General features: G+C 39.6%; 1 protein-coding gene across 1 annotated transcript in view; it reads right to left on the bottom strand.

The window, feature by feature from the left end:
* TMTC2 (transmembrane O-mannosyltransferase targeting cadherins 2) overlaps nucleotides 1-25228 on the bottom strand; it is a 244666-nt gene that overhangs the window by 99662 nt on the left and 119776 nt on the right. The window contains exons 3-4 of the mRNA XM_063445170.1: nucleotides 9412-10240; nucleotides 182-296 (exon numbers count right to left, since the gene is read on the bottom strand). Of these exons, the coding sequence (XP_063301240.1) occupies nucleotides 182-296; nucleotides 9412-10240 (944 nt within the window). The remainder of the gene's footprint in view (nucleotides 1-181; nucleotides 297-9411; nucleotides 10241-25228) is intronic.

Consider the following 25228-nt stretch of genomic DNA (forward strand, 5'->3'; position numbering starts at 1 on the left):
CGTGATAGATTCCATAAAAATAAATAAATAATAACAATAATAGTAATAATAAATGTAAAAAAAAAAAAAAAAAAACATTTTTCATCTTTGTTCATAAAAATATTACAAAGCTCCATAAAGATCAAGGAGACAAAAATTTAATATGCATGAACATCAGCTCAAATTAATCGAATATACTTACAAATTATACAGCATATCGGCCATGTTGCTACGGTAGTACAAAGCATTTCTATAAGCAGTCTCAGCTTCCGCAATTTTGCCCTGGCTCTTCAGGACGTTCCCAAGATTCCCCCAAGCTGCCGAGAAAATAAACAGATACATTAATTTGCACATAGAAACATATTGATCTACATATATGAATTAGTCACTTATATTCAACATTAGTCACCCGTACACATTTTTTTTATTTTATGACCAAACATAATTGTGTAAAATAACACATACATAAAACGATTGTGCGAAAATACTCAATAAGAATAAACAGATGTTTTCAAACTGGTCAATGAATGAACTAAAGAGAAAACATGATAAACCATAATAAGACCTAACAATACTTTAATTAATAGGAGACAGCAACCTAGGTAGATGATGACATATGGGAGTCCAAAGTAAATCACTCCTTAAATATTCAAAGCTGATTGGTTTTATTCAAGGTGACCTTCAGTTCATTGTAATACCGTTTATCATTCTCTGACCTCAACGGCGCAGAGATCTACAGTAATATATGTATAATTTATTATTTCAATTATATGCATTTAAATGGGAATTGTGGAGAACCAACAAGGGAATTGGTCATTTTCGTCCAAAATAGCCAAGATGGGGAAAAAATATATATTAGTTCCCATCCAGCTATTTTTATCCTGAAATATGCAACTCCCTTGTCAATACCAGACAATTCCCAGTTTAGTCAATGAAAAAATAGTCTGTATTTCTTCACATTCATTGTAATGCACAAAAATCACATCAAAAAAACTCCTTAATGAAAAGTGTTCTATTCCCATGGTTTCTAGCGAGGGTCGAGATATTTTTAGCCAATGAAGGCTGGGTATGATAGGAGTTGCAGTCTATTCCCTGGAAAATTAACCCTGCAGTACCAACTTTTACACAAGAGATAATTATCCTGCTATTTAATACATTGTAGAGCATTATAACCCAACAATTGTTTGTACGACTGCCTCGCAATATAGATTTGCAAGGGAACAAAGGAATGGGTTTGATACAAGCCTTTTCATTGTTACATGCATTCGTATACGTACAAGCCATCTGCACAGTAAGCATTTATTACAGAATGTTACTTCGCAGCTACCCTGCTGTCAAAGAATAATGCAGTATTGCAAAGATCAACTAATCGTGACAAATGTGCCTGGTACTGTAATTACCTTAGCACAGGAAGTGTCTGCTGAATCAGGAAGGGCTTTTCTTTAAGTCTAAACAAACGGAGCAGTTCAAACAATAGCTACTCTGAATCAGGCAGTAGGAGAGGCGGGATAAATAGATCATGTCATGAACCACATCTGTCCTACCGTTACAGGCATTGCTCCATCCTTAGGAATTAGAAAGGGTTGGCGATGTTTATTGAAAATAGCTAGTGCTGAAACAAACCGTATTACTAATTTCATGTGAGATGAACATGTGAAAAAGGCTAATAAAAATAAACTAGCTTTTCGAAAAAGCAGAGCATCTGTGTTCTAGCACTTTTGCACTCCAAGTATATATTATTAGAGTCAGCCTTCAACATCTGTGTGCTCTCCTGGACTCTTGGTGTCTTGCCCCACACTCTGCGTACATCCCTGAACTGTCCCAGATCTGGTGAGAGAGTCTGGATTTTAAACCTGTGTCCCGACATCCCAGGTTTCTTCAAAGGGGTCATATCTCTTTGGAAATTCTGAGAATATATATATATATATATATAAAAAAAAAATCCCGAAACGTAAAGGCACTCCTGCAAACATATGCCAAAGCTCTGTTATTACACTGCGTACAACTGTAGACCAGGCAAATGTAATGATTTACTGCGTGGCACATAAAAGGTGTTAATAAAAGGCAAAAGTTTGGGTAATTCCTGTACCTTTAATCTACCACTTTCTTTGAGCACTTTTGAGCACTTTCCAAGCACTCTTATGTCTGCAAGATGCCCGCATTATACCCCGCTTTTATACATCATCCCATGCCCGAGTCCTAAAAAACTGTATCTACTCCTACCAACCATACCGTATTTCACCGCATAATGGTTGCAGATTTGATGTCCAATTCCTTTCCTTAAAAATGGGGGTGAGACCATTATGTGGTTGCGAGAAGATAGACGAAGAGAATACCGTATTTCACCGCATAATAGTCGCCACCGCATAATAGTCTGGTGAAATACGGTATTCCTGGCTTCTGTCTTCTCGCAACCACATAATAATCTGCAGTGATTATCAGGCAGATCATGGTTTCCAAACCAAAAATGATCAGATATGACACTTTATCCAAACGCTATCAGTTTCATAAAAAAATTATAAACTAATCGCCAGTTAAAAGAACAGGCAGATCGGTGCAACATATCTTTTTTAATTAAAGTGACTAATGTTATTGCTGCAGCTAAGTGGTGCATAGTTCAGGATCTAGATGTGATTCTAAAATGCTCACGGCACTGCATTTCACGGCAGCTGGTGGAGCATGGCAAATTTCTAAATAAAATCTTGTAAAACAATTTTTAAAAATTAGCATGTAAATTCAGAATTGTGATGGGAAAACAATGCTATCACGGTGGGTACAATGAGAAATACTGCCAATATGGTAGTTCTAAAGACAGAATACGCCATGAGACAAAAAGTCAAGAGGTTTACAAATATCTAGGATTCAGATATGTAATTATTTTCTCATTAAAACATGCTTCCCCTTCATATATTTTGATAAATACAATTTTTAAGGGTTAGGAACAGGGTTCCTCTAGTGATACTCTATGATTATTTGTAGCTTCTGCCATTAAAGGGTCACCCTAGGCACTATAACAATTTCACCTCAACGAAGTGGTCACAGCACCGACAGTCCCCTGGTGCTAAATTGTTTAAATGCTGAATGAGGGTTTCTGGCGGCCCACAGTCCACTTCTCACTGGAGGTAAGTCTAAGGCAGGCATTACACTCTTCCTTAGCCATATCAGTATGTACCAATTCATACCAGCAATGGGCAGCTGCGCTAGGGAGAGTGGTCAGATGAAACTTTCAGCCAATCACAACCACCCACAGCTGCTTGAGCGAACGCTTCTTCACTAGAGTTTGAGTTGCTGGAGACACTCGTTTAACATTAAACCATTCAAAAATGGCTGAATGGAGGAATAGCGTCAGAGGACTCCAAGCACCATTGCAGCTCCTATAATGTCCAAAGATAGTGATAAGTTGGCATAGACACTGGGGAGAGAGTATATCAGTGGTTGCCTGGTAGCATAATTCTGTCTGCCTGTTGAAATGAGCAGATCAGTTAACACTTACATATCATAAACAGAGAGATAGAAGGACACACACAGACATACATATATCTATATGTATGAACATATTTCTGTATGTGAACATGTATGTCAAGCGTTCGTTTATATGTGGGTCTGTACTTTTTCATTCCATTATGATTAGCACATTTTCACTTTTCAATAAAAAAAAAAAAAATCTGACTGTATGTAAAAGTGAACACAGACTAAACTAAAGAATAAAACGTATCAACTTCTAGCAAACATTTGATTATACTACTATTTAAAAGGAGAGCAGATAAATGACCTCAGTACACTTGGCGCGACCAATCTTGTAGATTGGTCTACAACTCATTAGTAACGGAATTTTTCAGTCGAAAGGCTTACTTTGATGAAATGGTGTATGATATTGAACAATACATGATCAAGCATCAACTGAATTTTCTTACGTGTTTGTTGCTCTATTCAACAGAGAGAAAAAGCAGAGCAGCTCTTGACATCTTCCACAATTAGAGCGGTGCTGTATTATATATCTGGTATATAATTAAACCTATGGCTGAATAAATTAATCCATTTATATCTAGATATTTCTAATTTGCAAGTCAACCCAACGATCGCTGTGAACAACAGTGCATGTCTTTTGAATATCTGCAGTGAATAATGAAGCATTATTTTACAAAGGAAATGCAAATTGGACGGGAACATTGCTGGCTTACATTCTAAATCGAATGGAAAGTTATGGTTTTGTTAAGAAAAGCGTTCCAAGCCCTTTAAGCACTAAGATATTAGTAACAGTTTACTGACTTGCTCAGCTATCCCAACTATAAAATACCATATCATCTTAAAACGAGTTATCTTTGTGGGTGGTGACATGGCTTGCCTTAAGGCTTTTAATATTTTTTTTTTGTTTTAAGGAGTCTGATGGGCTACGGATATCTGATTAACTCAATTGTTGTACACAGTGTTTTTGGCACGGTTTGTGGAAAAATAAATTGAAAAACAATGTTTTAATATCCAAGGGTTATGCACAAAACTTTTTTTTTTTCCCAGTCTTCTTTAATTGTTTCATTCATCTGGATTTTGTTAGTTTCTATTTACAGATTTATTTTTTTTTTATTTTTTTTTTGTGGTAATGAAAACTTGACACCACATACAAAATACAGGAAATAATTTGAACTGAAATAATGAAACATTATACTTTCCGCCATTCATAAATATAATATCCAGAAAGGCCTCTGCTCTGAGAAGCCATGGCGCTGGGATTTGCAATTCAAATTACTTCTCTTTTTTTTGATAACATCTAATCTCAAATGAAAGCGGTTTATCTGATGAACAAATGTTTGTTTGAGGGGAATAAAGCACTACGGTCCTTATTCACTAAACTGGAGATTGTGAACAATCCACAATGAAACTCCAAATGGTGGCCTACTACAGATTAATTTGAAAACTTCTCAAACTCTGCTTTTCTTAATTGTTTGCAATATTCACGTCTTTCTTAAACTGATCCTGCTTCACAGCATGAGTTCAAAGATCTAATGATAATAAATACATAGAAAATGACTTTTTTTTTTTTTAAACTATTTAAAGAAAAGTGTAAAATCACAATTCTCATCTCTCCGGAGATTTCTTTTAATGGATTTGCCGTTTTACCTCCTACAAATCATTAGAAAAATGTGTTGAGATAGATGAACATCATTAAATAAAATGTTCTCACATATACTGGCTGTGCGAGGAAGTGCAGATTTTTCGTCAGACAAGATTTACTCAGCAGGCTGATAAATCCTGTCTGTGCGCCACAGTTAATGCTCAAGAATTTCTAATCTAAATTTGAAATGCTTTTTTAATGACATAAAGTTGTCTATACAAATAATGCTTTTTGTGTTTTCAAACTCAAGGTCTACTATTGCATAACGTCTGAAAATACCAACCTTAAGTGCAATCAATAAAAACACAAAGGCTCATTTACTAATCCATGAATATTAACTTAGGCTCGCTATAAGAAACTCCGAGCAACTTGAATTTTACTTAAAGGAAAACTATCGCTGAAATCACCTATAATTTATATAGTTTTTTAAATGCAATAAGAATGTGAATTTATTCTCCAGAAACTGCTCATAAAGTCACATGTTTGACTTCAATGGAAACAGAGTAAAACAGCTAAATTAAAGAATGTCACCATAACCCACTTCGTGATGAACTCAAGTGGCTGATGGTTAAACATCCAGTGAACTTAGCAGGCTTCCAGATGTTGAAGGCAATGTCTCTCTACTGGACAAAACCTGGATTAAATTCTGGTTTTATACCACTGGAAAATGAACCCAGCCTTGGAAATAACAAGATGTTACTATCGTTGTCTAGAGTTACCATACTAAAAATATATGTACATGTTATTAGTCTGTGAAATGCTGAATAAAATGGTTGGATGCATAGAAGCTTAAAGTAATTCTCAAACTCTGTACGCTCAAAACTTGGCTCTCGATCAGCACTACCAACAGATTAGTTTTTACTTCGTATTTATACATAAACTTTTGGAAATATAAAAATATTTTTATTCCAGACTATATAAAGATATTCAATAACAACTTATCTTTTTTTCTCCACCTCTTGCACGGATCACCTAAAAGTATCGTAAAGCATAGGAACGAATATACATTTCATGTTAAATTATTAAAATATCTGTTAAGCTTTATGTACTTAAAAGTCATTGTATTCCCCAGCTGATTTTGTTTAAGATATTTAATATAGATTTTAATTTCAAGTTTGATAGAGTATTATATGTTTTAAAAAAAATGCAATTTATTTTCACTCCAGTTTAGAAGTGCTCAGATTTAATATATTTAATTGAAGATCTTAATTAAAGTTCACATGTTACAGTAAAGGAACATAAAATTACTTTTTTCTTCTTTTTTTTTTTTTTTGGAAAAGAATATATGAAAATTGGTTCTGAGTGAAATGCCATAAAATCCCTGGGGCTCAGTTTTCTCTTATAGACACAATACAACTTGCTAACCAATAAAGCACATTTTAAAAGGGACAATCCAAGCAGAACACAACTTTTATACATTTTATGGCATTTCTGAATTCCCAATTTTGTAAAATTTTTGGAAAAATCAAAGTATTTTACACATTTTTTTAATCTGATCTTTGCCTCCTCTGCCCCTTTGCCTCTTATTCTAAAGTACTTCCTTCATGCTGGTTCCTACACCTTCTCTCTGAGCCTCGATCATGACCTCCAGTGTCCAATAACACAATTGTACATCAGCAGGAGACAGTACTGGGAGTTCACCTAACAGTTCTGATACGTTTTAAAGTTGATACAAAGAGTCCCATATACTTCTGTGTAACAGAACTGAGCCGAATGGAAATGTTGCTCTTTCATTCCATCCAACATTTTAAACCTTACAGTGGTGGTTTAAATCTACCAAATGGGTCAGGTTCCATAGGTTAGCATGAGATGATCCTGATTGGCATGCTATGTTCTGGACTTGGCAAAGCTTGATGTAATTTGGGGAGATTTAATAAATAAATTTACTTTAAAAGAGCTTCGCCCAGCGCTGGACTCCAGGAAAGTTGAACGTTTATTTTACAGGAGATTATATATCTATATATAGTCAAGTTGGCACTGTATAAAGTTGGCGCTGTATAAATGCCAACAACTATAGTCATGTTGGCACTAAATAAAGTTGGCGCTGTATGAATGCCAATAACGCAAGAGGTACTTCTTCATGATAAACTAATATGACCCCCCGCCCCCCTCTTCCCCCCACCTCTCCAAAAGAAAAAATGGCAGAGAACTGAGCAGTGAGAATGCAGGGGCAAGATCTGTGCACCAAAACTGCTTCATTAAGCTAAAGTTGCTTTTTATTTGCTAGTTAAGAAGACTTTATCTGTCTATATTAGGGGTGGGAACCTTTTATCTGCCAAGGGCCATTTGCATATTTAAAACATCATTCGCGGGACATACAAAATAATCAACTTAAAAATTAGCCTGCTGTATTTGGTCAAACATTTTATTAACTCACTCCTAATGTGATGGCTGGAACTGCTTCTCTTTGGTGTGATGTTAGCTGATATTGATTATGTTGCTACTCACAGTGTGTGTGCGTGTGTGAGAGGAGTGCAGAGTGTGAGTGTGTGAGGGATGCAGTGTGTTTGTGAGGGATGCTGTTTGTGTGAGGGGTGCTCTGTGTGTGTTTGTGTAAGGGGTTCTGTGTGGGTGGGTTACAGTGTGTTTGTGTGAGGAGTGCTGTGTGTGAAGGGTCTATTGTGATGGGGGGATCAGGGAGAAAATATAATGTATATTTTTTTAACTTAAAAAAGAGGGGAGGGGAAACTTTATGCAGTCCCCCACTCTTTACCTCTGGCCTGGAAGGAGGGGACTTATTGCTGAAAGCCATGGTAGTCCAGTGGGTTCGCGTGCACCTTAGCCTGTAACTCCTCAGGCTGCAGGCCAACTTTACTCTTTTCTTCCCGCGAGAACAGCACTGTCGGAGCATTGCCATGGTAACGCGCAGCACCGCTCCGACTTGCCTGCTCGCGGGAGGATCACAGCCTCCCGGGTCCTCCTCCTGTCCAGCAGGCTCCCGGGTCCTAGCTCCCTCCGTCTCCCTTAACAAACCACCAGGAGGCTGGTGAGGGAGATCTTTGAACTCCCTACCGGCCTGAATAAGGCACACAGCAGAGTCGGCTCTCCACTGGCCAGACCAAATGATTTTTCGGGCCTTATACAGCCCACGGGATGGATGTTCCCCACTCCTAGTCTAGTTCCATAAAGTTACAGTACAATAAGTGCAATGGTGTTCTTTTTGCCTACATTATGGAGTGACTGCAAGTATTAATGCCCCAGAAAATAACTTTACGGCAGCTTATGGGAATTACTTATTAACAGCCAATACAAAGTGTTAGGATTAGTCAACCTCTTTAATAGTGGGACCAGATGGTCCACTGGCGTATTCACCAGCACCTGGAAAGCCACCTGGCATACCACCAGGCATGCCACCTGCACAAGCTAAAAGTGTTTTGATGACTATAAAGCTCTTTAAGTGAAAAGATTGAATGTATATTATTTATCTGCATTTTGTTGATGTTTTGATCACTAACATTATTTAATACTTAAAATGGGGATCAATATGTATTATTAATCCATATATTGAGATGTTAGATGTTGTATGCCTATATAATTTCATACTAATAAAGTGGATAAGGAATATAGAACCTAAAGGATGGAGAGATCAAATGTGAAATTATTAATGATATTTTGTAAAAAATAATTCTATGTATAATAGTTCATACGTAGATTTCCATACTAATATTTTGCATCAAAGGAGTGAGGGATACATAAAAGTATTTTATAATTACAGTTTCCAACACCAGGTTCTCAAATAGTCTCAGCATAAAGGAAAACAAGGTTTCTTTGACAATGCGCATTAAAAGTTTTTTGTTTTTTTTCCCGTTTTCACTTAACTTTTTTTGTTCAAATTATTTTCTATAGAATGAATTAAAGTAAAACATTAGCTATACAGAAACTTTTTTAAAAGAAAAAAAAAAAAAAGCTCCATTAAGTACGTGACATTGCAAATCGTAACTGTGAGTGTGACATTCTGAATCATGACAACGGAGAGCGCTGTACCATATTTTACGAGCAAAAAAGCGTGAAGAGCTTCACAAACAAGCACTAAACATGCCAGTCATCTTTGAATAAGTTTGTTTAAACAAATTTAACGAGGCTACAAGGACAGGCTAAATTTTCCATGCAGACAAAAGAGACTGAACACAGAATTGCACATGTGTGCATCTAATTTGACTAGGTGTTCATGCTTACTGAATACAGAGAGGCCCGGCAGAAAATATATTGTTTCCTTGAAAAGATAAACAGAAGTAAGAAGAAGGGTTGCCATGTTGATGCTGGAATAATATACGACAAGCAACATAAGTGACACACACAAACAGACAAAATGTATTTATTACCTTTAGCTGGATTTACTTGTATTCCAGATCTATAAAGCATTTCTTCATTCTTCCAATCCTCGTTCCTGACAACAGTCTTTAGTCCATAAAAAACTATTAACGCAGCAGTAGCATAAAAAATTAGGCTTTTGAGAAAGCTTGTTTGCGACTTGATATAAAGGGCTCTTAGCCCTGCGGTTATTAGTAAACAAAAACCCATACTGGGTATATATAATACACGCTCTGCAATAACAAAGCCAACATAGAAAAATAGATTACTAGCGGGCACAAAGGGTACTATCAATAAGGATAAAGCTAAAACAACAATGTTTTCTGTTGAAGGAAGTTGCAGTTCTTGGGAAATATGGTTTTTTACACCATTTTCAAGTTTTGAGACAATGGTAGGTCTTTGCTCTGAGTTTTTGTAATCTACATCTGATTGACAGCTATGACCATTAGTATTCTGCTTGCCATTCATGAACAGTTTCCCATTGCTTTCTCTTTTTGTAGACGGACTCTTCAGACTTGAGTAGGCAAGGAGGAAGAGCAAAATGTAAAAGGCCACGGTGTGTATATTCCTCCAGTCAATGACTGATTTAATGAGAGGCACAGCATCCATCGACCAATCAAAGCTGAGTGTGTCCGGGCAAAAAAGCAGCCACAGGTTTTTAGTTGGCAAGTACAGAAAGGTCAGGGTACGTGTGAGAAGAACGTCGCAGTCTGCAGCTGGGTTGTCAGAGTTCGAGAAACTTGGCGGTCTATTCCCCATCCAGTAAAACCGAGCCCCCAGCAAAAAAACTCCCCAGGCGACAAGCAATCCAACACTGAAGAAGAAGGACACATTCTTTCTCTGAAATCAAACAAAAGAATAATGAAATACTCACAAAAAAACACATATAGCATGCAATGTGAATTTAACAAAAATTATTGTGATCCAGTCCAAATAATTCTGAACCTTTAAAAAATAAAGCAAACATATTAATTACCTAATCAAATAAAATGACCTAGCAATACTATTTCTAGTGTGATATTCTTTTAAAAACTAAATGATTTCTGCAATTGAATGGCCAGCCTAGCATTTTTGGAACATGGATTTCCTTAAATATTTATTTCTAATCAAAGCCAGATTATAATGTTGAAAGTAAGACTGAAAATAAATAAATGTAAAAAAATATGCTGTTTTATATAAATTGCTGGAAAAAAAAACAAAGAACATACCTTAATTAACTAATAAAATGTTAATTTACCTAGAACAGAAAACAAATACCAAACATGCCAAACAAAAAACAAAAAAAGGTGAACTGGCAATGGCGGACTCAATTTATTTCAATAAATCTGTAGCTTTTTCATTATCATTACTGTCACTTACAATACCCAACAGCAAAAACAATTACAATAATTGGAAAAGTAAAATGAGAAATATAATTTGATTCATGTTTTACTAAAAAGCTATACAGTTTCCTTCCTATGCTCCTGCTTTGTGCATGATTAGCAGCCCCAATGAATGATTCCTGAAAATACTCTGGAGAAATGCAGAATAATTTTATTAATAGAAGCCATGTCTCCAGAGATGAAGCTGAATTTACCTCAGCTACTACAACCACACTCACCTCAACTACCCTTCATGGCCACACATATGTAGATGTCCTAATTATTAATTAATGGTTTAGGCCATCTCATTGACATCCATTGCTAATGGGTGTAATTCAAACAATGTAGTCTCTACAAACACTGACAGCAGAATGGCTCATATTGTATAGCTCAGCGATTAATAGCATGGCACTGCCAAAAAAACACATTACCTTTCCGACAAGTCAGTTTGCCAAATGTTTGCCCTGAACCCATTTGCAAGTGTTAATTTTGTAAAGTAGATGTCAGCTTCAAAATGATTGGCCACAAAAGCTCACAGAATTGGGCTGACATAAACAACACTAAAATGATCTGGCATCGCTTTAAACACTAACTACAGAGTATCGAAGTTGCATCTCGAATGTTCATTGGGAGCTTCATATAATGGATTTTCACAGTCAAACAGGTGTTCATGAGGACAATTCTTATGATTAAAGGACCACTATAGGCACCCAGACCACTTCAGCTCGATGAAGTGGTCTGGGTGCCAGGTCCATCTAGGGTTAACCCTGCAGCTGTAAACATAGCAGTTTCAGAGAACATAATTAATGATTAAAATTTAAAAAATGAAAAACAAATTAAAATTTGAAAAACAAAAACTGCTCATACTCTCCCCACAGCCCATATCTAACACCCCAAACACATATTGCATTCACTTTACTTACCCTTGTGGGCGGACTAGGGGGTGGGCTTAAGATGCGTAACAACTTGTAACAACTTTTATCATATATCAGTCAAGCCATCAGACTTGCTTTCCCCACAGAAATCTCACTTTAACAGTGCTCTCACTACTGCAAGGGGTTCTGGGTAGGCATATGCAAATTACCGTATATACTCGAGTATAAGCCGACCCGAATATAAGCCGAGGCCCCTAATTTTATCCCAAAAAACTGGGAAAACTTATTGACTCGAGTATAAGACTAGGGTGGGAAATGCAGCAGCTACTGGTAAATTTCTAAATAAAATTAGATCCTAAAAAAAATATATTAATTGAATATTTATTTACAGTGTGTGTATAATGAATGCAGTGTGTGTGTATGTGTGTGTGTATGAGTGCAGCGTGTGTGTATGAGTGCAGTGTGTGTGTGCATGAATGCAGTGTGTGTGTGCATGAATGCAGTGTGTGTGTGCATGAATGCAGTGTGTGAATGCAGTGTGTGCAGGGCCGGTGCAAGGATATTTGCCGCCGTAGGCAAAAAAATTTTTGCCGCCCCCTCCCCCCCCCATATGTCCTGACTTCCCCTCCTCCTCCCTCAGTGGTCCTTACCTCCCCACCCCCGTGTTCCTTCACTCCCCCCCCCCAGTGGTCCTGACTCACCCCTCCCCTAGTGGTCCTTACCCTCCCCTCCCCTAGTGGTCCTTACTTCCCCCTCCCCTCCCATATTGGTCCTTATCCCACCCCCTCCCTCCCATAGTGTTCCTTATCCCCCCCCATCCCTCCCATAGTGGTCCTTATCCCCCTTCTCCCTCCCATAGTGTTCCTTATCCCCCCCCATCCCTCCCATAGTGGTCCATATACCCCCCCCCTCCCTCCCATAATGGTCCTTATACCCCCTCCCTCCCATAGTGGTCCTTATCCCACCCCCTCCCATAGTGGTCCTTATACCCCCCCTCCCTCCCATAGTGGTCCTTATCCCACCCCCTCCCATAGTGGTCCTTATCCCACCCCCTCCCTCCCATAGTGGTCCTTATACCCCCCTCCCTCCAATAGTGGTCCTTATCCCCCCCCCTCCCTCCCATAGTGGTCCTTATACTCCCCTCCCTCCCATAGTGGTCCTTATCCCCCCCCTCCCTCCCATAGTGGTCCTTATACCCCCCCCTCCCTCCCATAGCGGTCCTTATACCCCCCTCCCTCCCATAGTGGTCCTTAACCCACCCCCTCCCTCCCATAGTGGTCCTTATACCCCCCCCCCTCCCATAGTGGTCCTTATACCCCTTTTTTTATTATTAATTTTTTTTTATTATTTTATTTCTTATTTTATTTATATTTTTTTTTTTTCGTCCCCCCTCCCTGCTTGATATATGGCAGGGAGGGGGGGGCTCTCCTTCCCTGGTGGTCCAGTGGCAGTTCAGTGGGGGGGAGAGGGGGGCTGGCAGAGCTGTACTTACCTTTCCTGCAGCTCCTGTCAGCTCTCTCCTCCTCCGCGCGGTCTGTGCAGCTCCCTCTGTCAGCTCCCAGTGTAAGTCTCGCGAGAGCCGCGGCTCTCGCGAGACTTACACTGGGAGCTGACCGAGGTGCTGAACGGACGGCGCGGAGGAGGAGAGAGCTGACAGGAGCTGCAGGAAAGGTAATTACAGCTCTGCCAGCCCCCCTCTCCCCCCAGTCTGTATTATGGCAATGCAAATTGCCATAATACAGACTCTGACTCGAGTATAAGCCGAGTTGGGGTTTTTCAGCCCAAAAAATGGGCTGAAAAACTCGGCTTATACTCGAGTATATACGGTAGCTCAAAAAGAACAAAATTTTGGCCTCATAATTCCACTTTTTACATGGATTCCTTGGAGTATGTGTCTTCTGTATACAACAGCTTTGAAACACAATTTAGGAAGAGGAGCAAAGACAGTAAACCACTCATGGACAGCTGTTTCGTCGTTAATGCAACTCATCAGCATGAGCTTGCTATGGAGGCTTGGTGTTACTTGTAAAGTACATACCAGCAGAGCTGTGGTGGAGAAAGAAGTGTGGATGAAAACCCCTTCCACCTGAAGTAAGTGGATAGTTAATACATTGCTAAACACAAATACGGACACCAATCAAGCCATAAGACTTGCTTTTCCCACAGAAATCTTACTTTAACAGTGCTCTCACTACTGCAAGGGATTCTGGGTAGGCGTATGCAAATGAGCTCAACAAAGAACTACATTTTGCCTCATAATTCCACTTTATACATGGATTCCTTGTATATATACACATACATACATACATACATACACACACACACACACACACACACACACAAACATATATACATACATACACACACACACACACACACACACACACACAAACATATATACATACATACACGTAGTGTACACATGTATTTCTGTGGAGTGACAGTGTGTAAGAGTACAGGTATAATTCTGCTGAGTACTAGTATGAATTCGGAGGAGTAAAGTGTCGATTTTTTTATTGTGTGGGTATATTACTGTGGAGTGTGTGTATATGTAAGGGTGTGTTTCTACAGTGTGTCATTGTGTGTTTGTGGAGTGTGTTTTGGGCCCTGTCTGTGTGTGTTAATGTCTGGAGTATTTCTATGGAGTTTCAGTGTATAAATAAGGAAATGTATTTATGCAGAGTATTAGTGTGTGAATTTGGGGATCTATTTCTGCAAAATGTGGTGGTGTTTTTCTTTGGAGCATAAGTGTGTTAATGCTGGAATATATTTATTTGGAGAGTCATTGTGTAAATGTGCTGGTGCATTTCAGTGACCTGTAAGTGTGTAAGTGTGGGGGTATTCTTCTGCAGTCTGTAACTGTATTTATGCTTGGTGTCAGTGTGTGAATATGAGGGTTTTATATGTAGTGTCAGTATGTGAATTAAAATTACTGCAACAAAGTTAAGAAATGTAGTGGGAAGTTTATTACAACTAGATAATGTATTTGGAACGCCCACTTATTAATATCATAATTTATAGTGCCAACATATCCTAAAGCATAAAAAAAACCGACATATTACACTCAAACTACTATATTTACATACAATTTAACATAAACACTTTATGTAATATAATACAAAATTAAAAATGGATGTCTTGCAAAATGAAATTTAAAATAAAATAAATGTCTCTCCTGCTAACTACGGAGACTGGAAGTTAATCCCAGGAGAATATCACTAGCCTAGCTAAGTAAATATGAGAATCAACAAGCAGCAAACGATATGTCCGAAAGGATAATAACCTCACCATTGATTTAGTGCACGTTTAAAACAGAAAAACCATATATATTAGAAATGTGCCAGTGATTATCTGGAAATCCTGATCATTTTAGAGCCACTGCGGACATAAGGAACATATAAATAGCCAAGAAAAAAAAGGGGGGGGGGGGGGGGGGAGAGCACGAAAAATAACAATTTTATAAGTATGTTCTAACTTTTTTTTTTATATTCCCTCCCCATTCAAAAACAAAACATAGAATGTACATCCTTACAAATTAAAGCACTGTATGGTGTGCAATAAAAATGGCAAAGATCAAATATTTTTTTTTCAACTATTTTATAGAAAAAATGATCTATGGGGTGGAATGGGCAGGCATGGCAAATCTGGAATTTAACTCGTATAAGTAGCTACACAGGGTTAAGAAAAACAGATGTTTTACATCCTTGATCTGGCTTCATCAAGACTCTCATAGGAGAGAATAAGAAAAGAAAACAAATACTGAATTAAACCTGATTACTTTCTATTTCTGGGCCTACCACACAGGCAGTGATCCCGATATGTTCAAGGAAATTATTTTATTCTAATTCGTTTGTTTTTACATCAGGGTTAATTTAAGGCCACTCACATTTGGCTAAACATATTATTTTTGTATTAAAAGTCCAGGATAATACAAATATAAGCCATTTTTCTTAAGTCAACATTTGTTACTGGTCATCAATAGTCCAAGCAAATAAATATCTTCAGTATATGGAATCTGTGCTCGTCTTTAGTAAGTGTAATGTGAAAGTTCAATTACGTTGTTGAAAGCATAATGTTCAAAACATATTTGTAAAAGTTCACTGAGTCACGGCGGCAGGAAGACAAATGTACCGTGTGCCTGCACAGTGAATAAAGCTGATGAATAGGACGACCAACATTTAATAACATGTCGAGGTCGTTCTCTTCTTCAAACCATGAAAGCATTTTGTCCTAATTTTGGGATTTTTTTTTTTTTTCTGCATCAGCTTGTAACTCGATTAGTGGAGAAACAGGGGGACCAAGGGAGAACAATACAGGTCATGAATCAGATTCTAAATTTATATCAACAAAAATATGTTTTCGTTCATTTTTTTTTTTTTCTTTCTGTGCAGCCATAATACACGGACCCACTAAAACTGCTAGTATTTAACCCCTTAAGGACCAAACTTCTGGAATAAAAGGGAATCATGACATGTCACACATGTCATGTGTCCTTAAGGGGTTAAACCTTTGCTTATTTGTATCTAAAATCGGATTTTAGAGGATATCATGTGACATAGCAGGTTTGAAAGTAAAAGGGAGGCTGAAAAAAATGGCAGTAGTAGAGGACTCAATGAAAGGAGAATTGCGTTTTTTGCTTAAATAAACCGTAGCGCACATGAATAAATATACTTTAAATGATAAGAGAAAAACATTAATAGGACACGTCACATTTTTGTGCTCTAAATAGCTTATAGACAATAATACAAATTCAGTTGGACAAACTGGGTGTTCATTTAGGTAGATAACACTAGAATGTTGTATGCAGGGACCTTTAGCCGCGAGGCAAACAAGGCATTTGCCTTGGGCGGCATTTTCCAGGGGGCGGCAAAAAAAGCCGCCCCAAATGCCCAGGGCAAATGTTGGGCGGGCTGATGGGCTCGCTGCTGGTCGGTCGGTCGGTCGGGCGGCGCTGGCGAGAGAGCACTTTCCCCTGAGCTCTCTGCTCAGCTCCCTCATGTGCCGCCTGCAGAGTGAAGCTGGGAGCCGGAATATGACGTCATATTCCGGCTCCCAGCCTCACTCTGCGGGCGGCGAGCGAGGGAGCTGAGCAGAGAGCTCAGGGAAAAGTGCTCCCTCGCCCGCCCAGCAGCCCGCCCATCAGCCCCAGGGAGAGGGAGAACCCCCCACCCCAGCAAGGTAGGGAGGCTGGGGGGGTTAAATAAAAAAATAAATTTAAAAAAGTGAGTGTGTTAATGTGAGTGAGTGTGTCTGTCTGTTAGTGTGTGTGTGTGTCCGTGTGAGTGTGTGTGAGTGTGTTTGCCTGTTAGTGAGTGAGTTTGTCTGTTAGTGAGTGAGCCTGTTAGTGAGTGAGTCTGTTAGTGAGTGTGTCTGTTAGTGAGTGTGTCTGTTAGTGAGTGAGTGTGTGTCTGTTAGTGAGTATGTGTTTCAGTCAGTGAATGTGTGTGTGTATTTAGAATGCGGAGCAGGGGGGGAAGAGTTGGGTGGGGGGCGCCTGAGTTTTGTCCTGCCTAGGGCAGCACAAAATCAAGATACACCACTGGTTCTATGGAGAGACTACATCCTATATATATATTTTTATTTTTTTTAACAGGAGTGTGTATATCTTTATTTTTATTCTTAAGTAACCTAAGCAGTGGTATGTTCTAATTAATTAATCATTGTTCTTGCAGAATTGTATTTGTGGTCATAAGGAAGCATTTCGATACTGCTGCGTTGCAAGGTCACCATTACTCCATCATTTTGGAATGCATGTGCACTGACTGGGACAAAATGACAATTTTTCTAATCGAGTCACTGCCCCAATGCTGAACTGCCTATACCTGTCCTTATACCTCCAAACATTTCAATGAGCAAATGAGGGACACTCGTTTTAGGGGTGAGGTCAAGGTTTGGGACGCTCTGAGGTATATTAGAAACATTTCTAAATACACTTTATGCAACTTAAATGTAATGTAGTACAAGAGCAATGTAACTTATATACACAGACTGGTTACTAAACATATATTTTTTAATTTAAGGACATATTACTGTGAGTATTATTTTGATCTTTGGAGCTCTGTTATACAGTCAGACACACCAACATCATGGAGCTCCTTGAAAAGAGGAACATTAGAATAGAAAAGGACAGAAGGATTTGGGACTGTTCCTTCTAAATAGTCATTACTCTTAGGCAGGGAGTTACTGAGACTGAGACTCTAGAAACGTACAGGTGTCTCTCTGTGCCTCAGCCACTAACCCTGCTGCTGCCCATGATCTCTGCAATGAATGTGTATGCTATCAGACTGGCCCCTCGGTGGCCCTAGGCATTCCTGGCAGTTGGCAGCAGGATGCAGACCCCAGCCATGTTGGGAAACAAAGAGCAGGAAAAATAGGAATTAAAATATAAAGATATGAAACACTGCCAGAGATTGAGAACCAAGGAGAGAGTGGACATGAAGGGTTTAGACAATTGGGAATAAAAGAAGGGAGTAAGAATAGAAAATTATTAGTGTTGGGACTGGCCATGAGTGTGTGTGTAAAAGCCAGTGTGTAAGAGCCAGTGTGTGAGTTTGTGTGTGTGCGTAGGAGCCAGGGATCATGCGTTAGAGCCAGTGTGTGTTTGTGTAAGTGCCAGTAAGTGTGTGTGTGTTTAAAAGTCAGTAAATGTTTGTGTGTGTGTGTGTGTGTGTACACGAGTAAATGTTTTTGTGTGTTAGCCACTGAGTGAGTGAGAGTGTGACACCAAGGGGTTAAGAGACCACAAAATTGGGATAAAGACACAGATGCATTTAAGGACCACTATAGTGCCTGGAAAACATACTTGTTTTCCTGGCACTATAGGGTCTCTAGGTCCCCCCCACCCTCAGGTCCCCCCTCCCGCCGGGCATCTTCTCCATATCGCCGTCACCGGCTGAATGCGCATGCGCGGCTGGAGCTGCGCACACATTCATCCGTTCCATAGGAAAGCATTCCCAATGTTTCCTATGGACGCTGGCGTCTTCTCACTGTGAAAATCACAGTGAGAAGCGCGGAAGCGCCTCTAGCGGCTGTCAATGAGACAGCCGCTAGAGGCTGAATTAACCCATATGTAAACATAGCAGTTTCTCTGAAACTGCTATGTTTACAGCAGACAGGGTTAACCCTAGATGGACCTGGCACCCAGACCACTTCATTAAGCTGAAGTGGTCTGGGTGCCTATAGTGGTCCTTTAACCCCTTAAGGACACATGACATGTGTGACATGTCATGATTCCCTTTTATTCCAGAAATTTGGTCCTTAAGGGGTTAAAAGAATGACAAACAGGAGATACAATATGCAAAAATGGAAAATAGAAAGAAAAAGGTGGCAAGATGCACAAAAGTATGGCTAAAAGGGGCAAAAGGGGGATATTAGGCAGACAGGTGAAGACGAAATTTGTGGTCGGCAAAAGGCATCTTCGTCTGTGTAGACTAAAATCCTTGCACCTGCTCTGCACGCCACCTGCCACACCATGTCCCCCTCACACATACTGTCACCCCATGCACCCTCACACACACTGCCACACCATGTCCCCCTCACACATACTGTCACCCCATGCCCCCTCACACACACTGCCACCCCATGCCCCCTCACACACACTGCCACACCATGTCCCCCTCACACATACTGTCACCCCATGCCCCCTCACACACACTGCCACACCATGTCCCCCTCACACATACTGTCACCCCATGCCCCCTCACACACACTGCCACACCATGTCCCCCTCACACATACTGTCACCCCATGCCCCCTCACACACACTGCCACACCATGTCCCCCTCACACATACTGTCACCCCATGCCCCCTCACACACACTGCCACACCATGTCCCTCTCACAATCACCCTACTGCCCCATATCTCCCTCACATGCACACTGCTGCCCCATGTTCCCCTCACACATAATCTGCTGCCCCAATTCCCCCTCACACACACAAATTTACGATCATGATATTCAGGATTTATGTATTTACTGCTCATTGTCATGATATACCTAGTTTATCTATTTATTGCTTCATTGGCATGATATACCGAGTTTTTGCATTTATTTTTTATTGGCATGGTATACCTGGTTTATGTATTTATTGCTTCATTGGCATGGTATACCTAATTTTTGTATTTACTGATCATTGGCATGGTATACAAGGTTTATGGGTTTACTGCACACTCACTTTAAATAGGTTTATGCATTTTATACATTCATAGCATTCCCTTGACGCCCCATGGCATATGTGTGTGACTGTATCGATGTGCTTGTGAGTGAGTGTGTGACTGGAGGTGGGTCCGGTGGAGTTGGAAAAATATGAAAAGTCGTAATGGTTACTAAACTACTACTGCTTTGGATGTATACCAGTCCGTCCTTCCCGGCATCATAACTTTAATTTTGACAAGTATATACACAAAGAGGCACGGAGCACTACAGCACTAGTGAAAGACCTTTTACTTTCTCGTAACTTTCAAAACCTAAATTCACTTTGAAATCAGTATGTATCATAGGTTCAGCAGAGGACTATCTCCTCTCCATGTGTGTGGTATCTTTGCCCTATAACCATGCAGCAGGGAATAAGCCAACACTTTCTCAGCTAAATTGTTACTGCAGACATCAAACAGTGGTTTCTGAAATTCTATTTTTTTCATTATACAGATTCTAGGTGACCTACATATCAGTCAGTTAAAAATAACTACAAACTGCCATGCTTCAATAAATACATTTCAGAGCACTCTATTTGAACATATAATTTACTTTTCTAACAGCAGTATCCTACACTACAAGAAGCTCAGCATTAAAACCCATGTTCTCATACCCTGCTGGCATTATTCACAAATGCTTGTCTATTCAAGCACTGTTTAACGGTTAGCAAGTCTACAGAGAGTATTAAGAAATGAAATACTGTTTTTCACAAGATGCTTTTTCAATTTTTCAAAGCAAACTTCAGGGCTCTCAACAGTCTTGCTTCTGGCGGGACATTCCTGATTTCAGCGTCCTGTGCCGTTGTCCCGATTTAGGCCTCTAATTTAGCATTTAAGACTTCATAGTTTTAGCTATATTAAATATTAAAAAAATAATAAATATATTATATGAAAAATATCAATAAATGAAAAAATATCAATATAGCAAAAACTTAAAATCAATATTAAAATATTTATCGATATTAATTCATTGTAAAAAACGTATCCAAAAATATTAATTGAGGTCATAGTTCCCTGGTGTCCCGCATCAGCACCCTGGACACCAGGAACTGTCCTTGGGTAGCACAACGTAAGCACATCATTAGGGGCAGCAGGACTAGATTTCCATAAGGTAGCTGAGGATATGGCCTCAAAGTGGCACATGTAAGTGGAGAAGCACTGTTGGACCCTGTATCGGTGGTGGTACAGCAGGAGTGCTCGGGTGAGAAGGTTTCCTCTTCTCGCCTGGCATCCGTGACAGCAGGTCCTCTGTCCACAGCAGGCAACCGAAGGAACTGCAGGAGAGTGTGCGGAGATTAAGTCAGTATCATATACCTGCACAACCTCCTGTACTTTTGGCTGTCTGTGGGGAAGAACAATAGATGAAGATTTGTGTGAGCCGGGGGACAGAAGAACAGAACATATTTTAAGGGATAAAGAAGAGGAGAACAAGTGAGGGGAGGGGAACAAGTGAGGGAATGGAAGAAAGAAGGGTGGGGACAAGTAAGTGAAGGGGAGAAAGAAGAGGGGAATTATTGGAAAAAAAGGAAGAAAGCAGTGACAAGAAGAGGGGAATACTTGGAAAAGGGAGGGTTATGGGGAGAGGGGCATAATTAATGAAAGGGGTAGAGGAACACATGTAAGGGAGAGAAACGTGATAAAAGATGGGAATTGGAAATATAGTGCACTAACACACCTATATACATACACTAAAACTTCACACAAATATGCTCATGCATGCACACACTGGCAATCTTTAAAAACACACAACTAAATTCACACACTAGCACTCTACACAAATACACCTGTTATTCACATGCACTCACTTACACTCCACACACATATGCTCTTACGCACACATTGCCATTCAAAGAATTAAGCAGCAGCATACTCTAAAATTATCATATTCCCTATCCACGCAGTCAGATAAATCCCATCTTACCTCCCTGTCGCACCCTCTCACACTATCACATTCACACACTTGGCCACATAACATGTCATTTACTCCCACCCATCTTGCACTTGTTGCCATCCAGCTACCTACCAAGTCATAATCACCATACAGTCATAATTCAAACTAGTCACATTCATCCTTCCAATCACACACCAAGCTTCATTTAGATGACGGGCTAAGGCGCATTGAGGACACTGAACATGGAGGAACAGAGAGGGTAAATCCGGCCCTTATTAGACTTGCTCACGCTGGGAAGCAGGCACTAGGAAAATTCAGAGAGTGCTTCAGCATCACCGTGCAAGTAGGGAGTAGGTCCTGCTGGTAGGTGACCAGTTTTGAGGTTGTCTATTGACCTGTTGTGCTTAACACCAGCTGTCACGCTACCCTTAATTGGTGTGCACGTCTACTGAAGGGCAGGTCTGCTTATTTTGGGTGTGGCCAGGAACACAAGTTGTGTCACTGGTGAGACCCCCCAGAACACCTGTCCATCTTACCTGACTACATACCTCCCAATGATGAGAAGTATGAAATGTGACTGTATATGCTAGGTTAAGCTTTTTGTTTGGTTGAGTATAATTGGATACAGATGCCAATATTTTGGTTTTATTATATGCAGGAGGTTAAAAGGTTTATAAATATCTACTGAGATGGCTTCATATTTCATTAATCCACCATTCACCAGAGATAAAAATGAAGTGTACTTAATTTATTAACAGAAAGTTTTTGTTTATCCAACCTATTTTCGTAGGATAGAACGTTAATATGAAAAGTTAAAATAGTTTATATCTATACCATTTTTTAGACCTCCAGCAGTTCGAATCTCCCACTGGCCATCAACTGCCCCAGTGACAAAGACACAATCTCCCTCTGCTTGGCCATTTTAATACTTTATTATTCTTAGATATTTGTCTACTGACTGAGTGTGAATGTGAGTGAGAATAGATAATTACAAGATTAACAAGGCCCAAATCAACCCCTTATTGTACCAGGTAACTTGAAATCCTTAAATTGTCCTTAAAAAAACTAATACACAAATTACTTTGTTGGACATTGTACTTGAAACAGCCATACTTAAAACTCCAAACAATACAACCACTACAACTTCTGGCATGACATAAGAGATGACGTGCCGATGTTTGGGCACCCATTATTGGAATTCCAATAGTCGTTTAAGAGCCCAGAACCCCCAAAAAATCTGCAGCGGTTATATTCCTTCAATAAAGGGGCTATTTACAATTACTTAATGCAATTATTCCTGCATAATCTGTGTAGAGAAAAAAAAAAAATTCTGGGGAAGAGTCTATCAAGTATTATACTTTCCCCCATTCTAAAAATATGACTTGGTGGATGCTAAAGTACTTCTGTGAAATTCAATACAAATTGCCACCTAATCACATAGTTAACATTAACACTCAATCTCAGGTGATGTAGTCGTTCCATTTACCAGCCTGATGAAAGCAAATCCAGTTATTTTAGCAAGGTAACTAGAGACTTTATGCTTGGATATCCCTGAAGAATGCTGAAACAGCAATGGGTTTGCCAGAACACGTGTCTCATTACAATAAATGCTACCGAAAGCTTGCTTCAGCTGTAATCTTATTAGAGAAAAAAAAAATGAGATTAATCTCTTCCTGTCAGACAGTCTTAGCACATCAAAAAGACAGAATAAAACCCAAAACTATACAATTGTATCTATAAATTGTGATAAAAACAAATAAAAAAAAATTCTGAAACTGCACATTTTCTACCTATGAACACTTAACTGGTAAATTATGTAAATATTTTTTGTTGCCCAGCATTTTATTTTTTAACATTCTTTATTTTTGAAGCGCAGCGATAGACACATAAGTAATGACACATGATGTGATATAAATCATGACAGCATATAGGTATTTATAAGATTTGCTGCACTTTTTTTTACATTTTTTTTTACAAGGCATTGCCCAGCATTTTAATAGAGCCCCATGCATCATTTAACTCACATGCATGGGATCCACAGGCTAATGAAAACAATGATTTAAAACTATAGTACGTAGAGATTTTTCAGGCAGACATTGGACCATATAAAATGAAAAATTGGACAGCTCCAGGCCATCAGCTGTAAAAACTTTTACTAAAACCGTAACGTCCAGTATCAAGTGATTTCAGGTTCCACAGAATAAAAAAGAAAATGTTAAAACACAAAAGAAAAAATATTATATACATGGTGTTCTATTATATGTGCTGTACAGTTTCTAGAATACAGCTTTGGCTCATGGCCTGTGTATAAATGTCTTAAATGAAGTACCCAACTTTGTAAGTACTCAGGGAAATCTGCATCTGATATAGGCATTGTTTTCAGTGGTGCATTAGGCAGATATACAATTTCCTACAATCCCCACACCTTCTGCAACATATTCCTTAGCACTTACAAATTGGAGATAGCATAACTGAACTGAACAGAAAGCCTTGAGAAGGGGCACAACATGGATCCACCGCAGTTGTAAACACTGCCTTGATTTTAAGGATAATGTTCAATTTCAAGTAGAAATAAATAAAAGCCAGATAATAGCAATTCCAATGTTTTCCAATGTGCCACGTCCTGTGTGGTCAACAGGGGAGGGCTGGCAGCCTTGGGCCTGGGGGACAAAACCAGTCAAGTGGCCCATCGCACCACCAAATCAGTTTACCATCCATGCCCACCTTTTCCTGGTTTTAGAATGGTTATTGATGTTATGCGAATACCCGCTCCTTCACGGCTCTGACTTTCAATGTTGTCAGAGCACAGGCTGAGAATCTCTGAGCCTGTGCTCTGACTCACTAACTGAGCCCTGGAACCACGAGGGAGAGGATATAATATGACTGCACCTACTGCTGGTGCACACCAGTGGACCACCAGCGAATCGTTTAAATTGAATATGCTGGTGTCCCCAACTTGTGAGCTGTGTTGTCCGCCAGGGCGCCTCTGTTGTCATGGCACCCTGCGTGACCGCACAGCTTGCACACACCAACGGCTGGCCCTGCTGACACACACTGCCGTTACTACTTAGACATCCCTCAATATTAATACAGACATCAGAGTAAACACCAATAAACTATGGAAACAGAGCTGATCCCCCCCAAATTTATAAAGATTTGCTTAGTGGATTTGTTGTAAGATTAAACCATGCTTCCTCCTCTCTCTCCCCCATGCGCTGCTCTGTAGGCTGGGAGGAAGTGAAGCGTAATCACATTCTCCCAGCACAGCGCCACCTGTGGCTGCATGGGAAACAGCTGGTTAATGTAATGCTTGCAGGACGGCCAGCTGCCGCAAAAACCTCTTTGTTCCAGTCTCTGCAAAGGGCTCCAGGCACTACTTGTTGTGAGTGTGAACGACTGTAAATTAGGGGCAGAGGGCACTTGCACTGCAGTAAAGATGGGTCTGGGCAGGAGGAGAGTGCAGTGCAATCTTTATAGTAGACTGGTGCACCTGCCCAGGATCAGAGCCG

The sequence above is a fragment of the Pelobates fuscus genome, chromosome 3 (assembly GCF_036172605.1).
Source record: "Pelobates fuscus isolate aPelFus1 chromosome 3, aPelFus1.pri, whole genome shotgun sequence".
Lineage (NCBI taxonomy): Eukaryota > Metazoa > Chordata > Amphibia > Anura > Pelobatidae > Pelobates > Pelobates fuscus.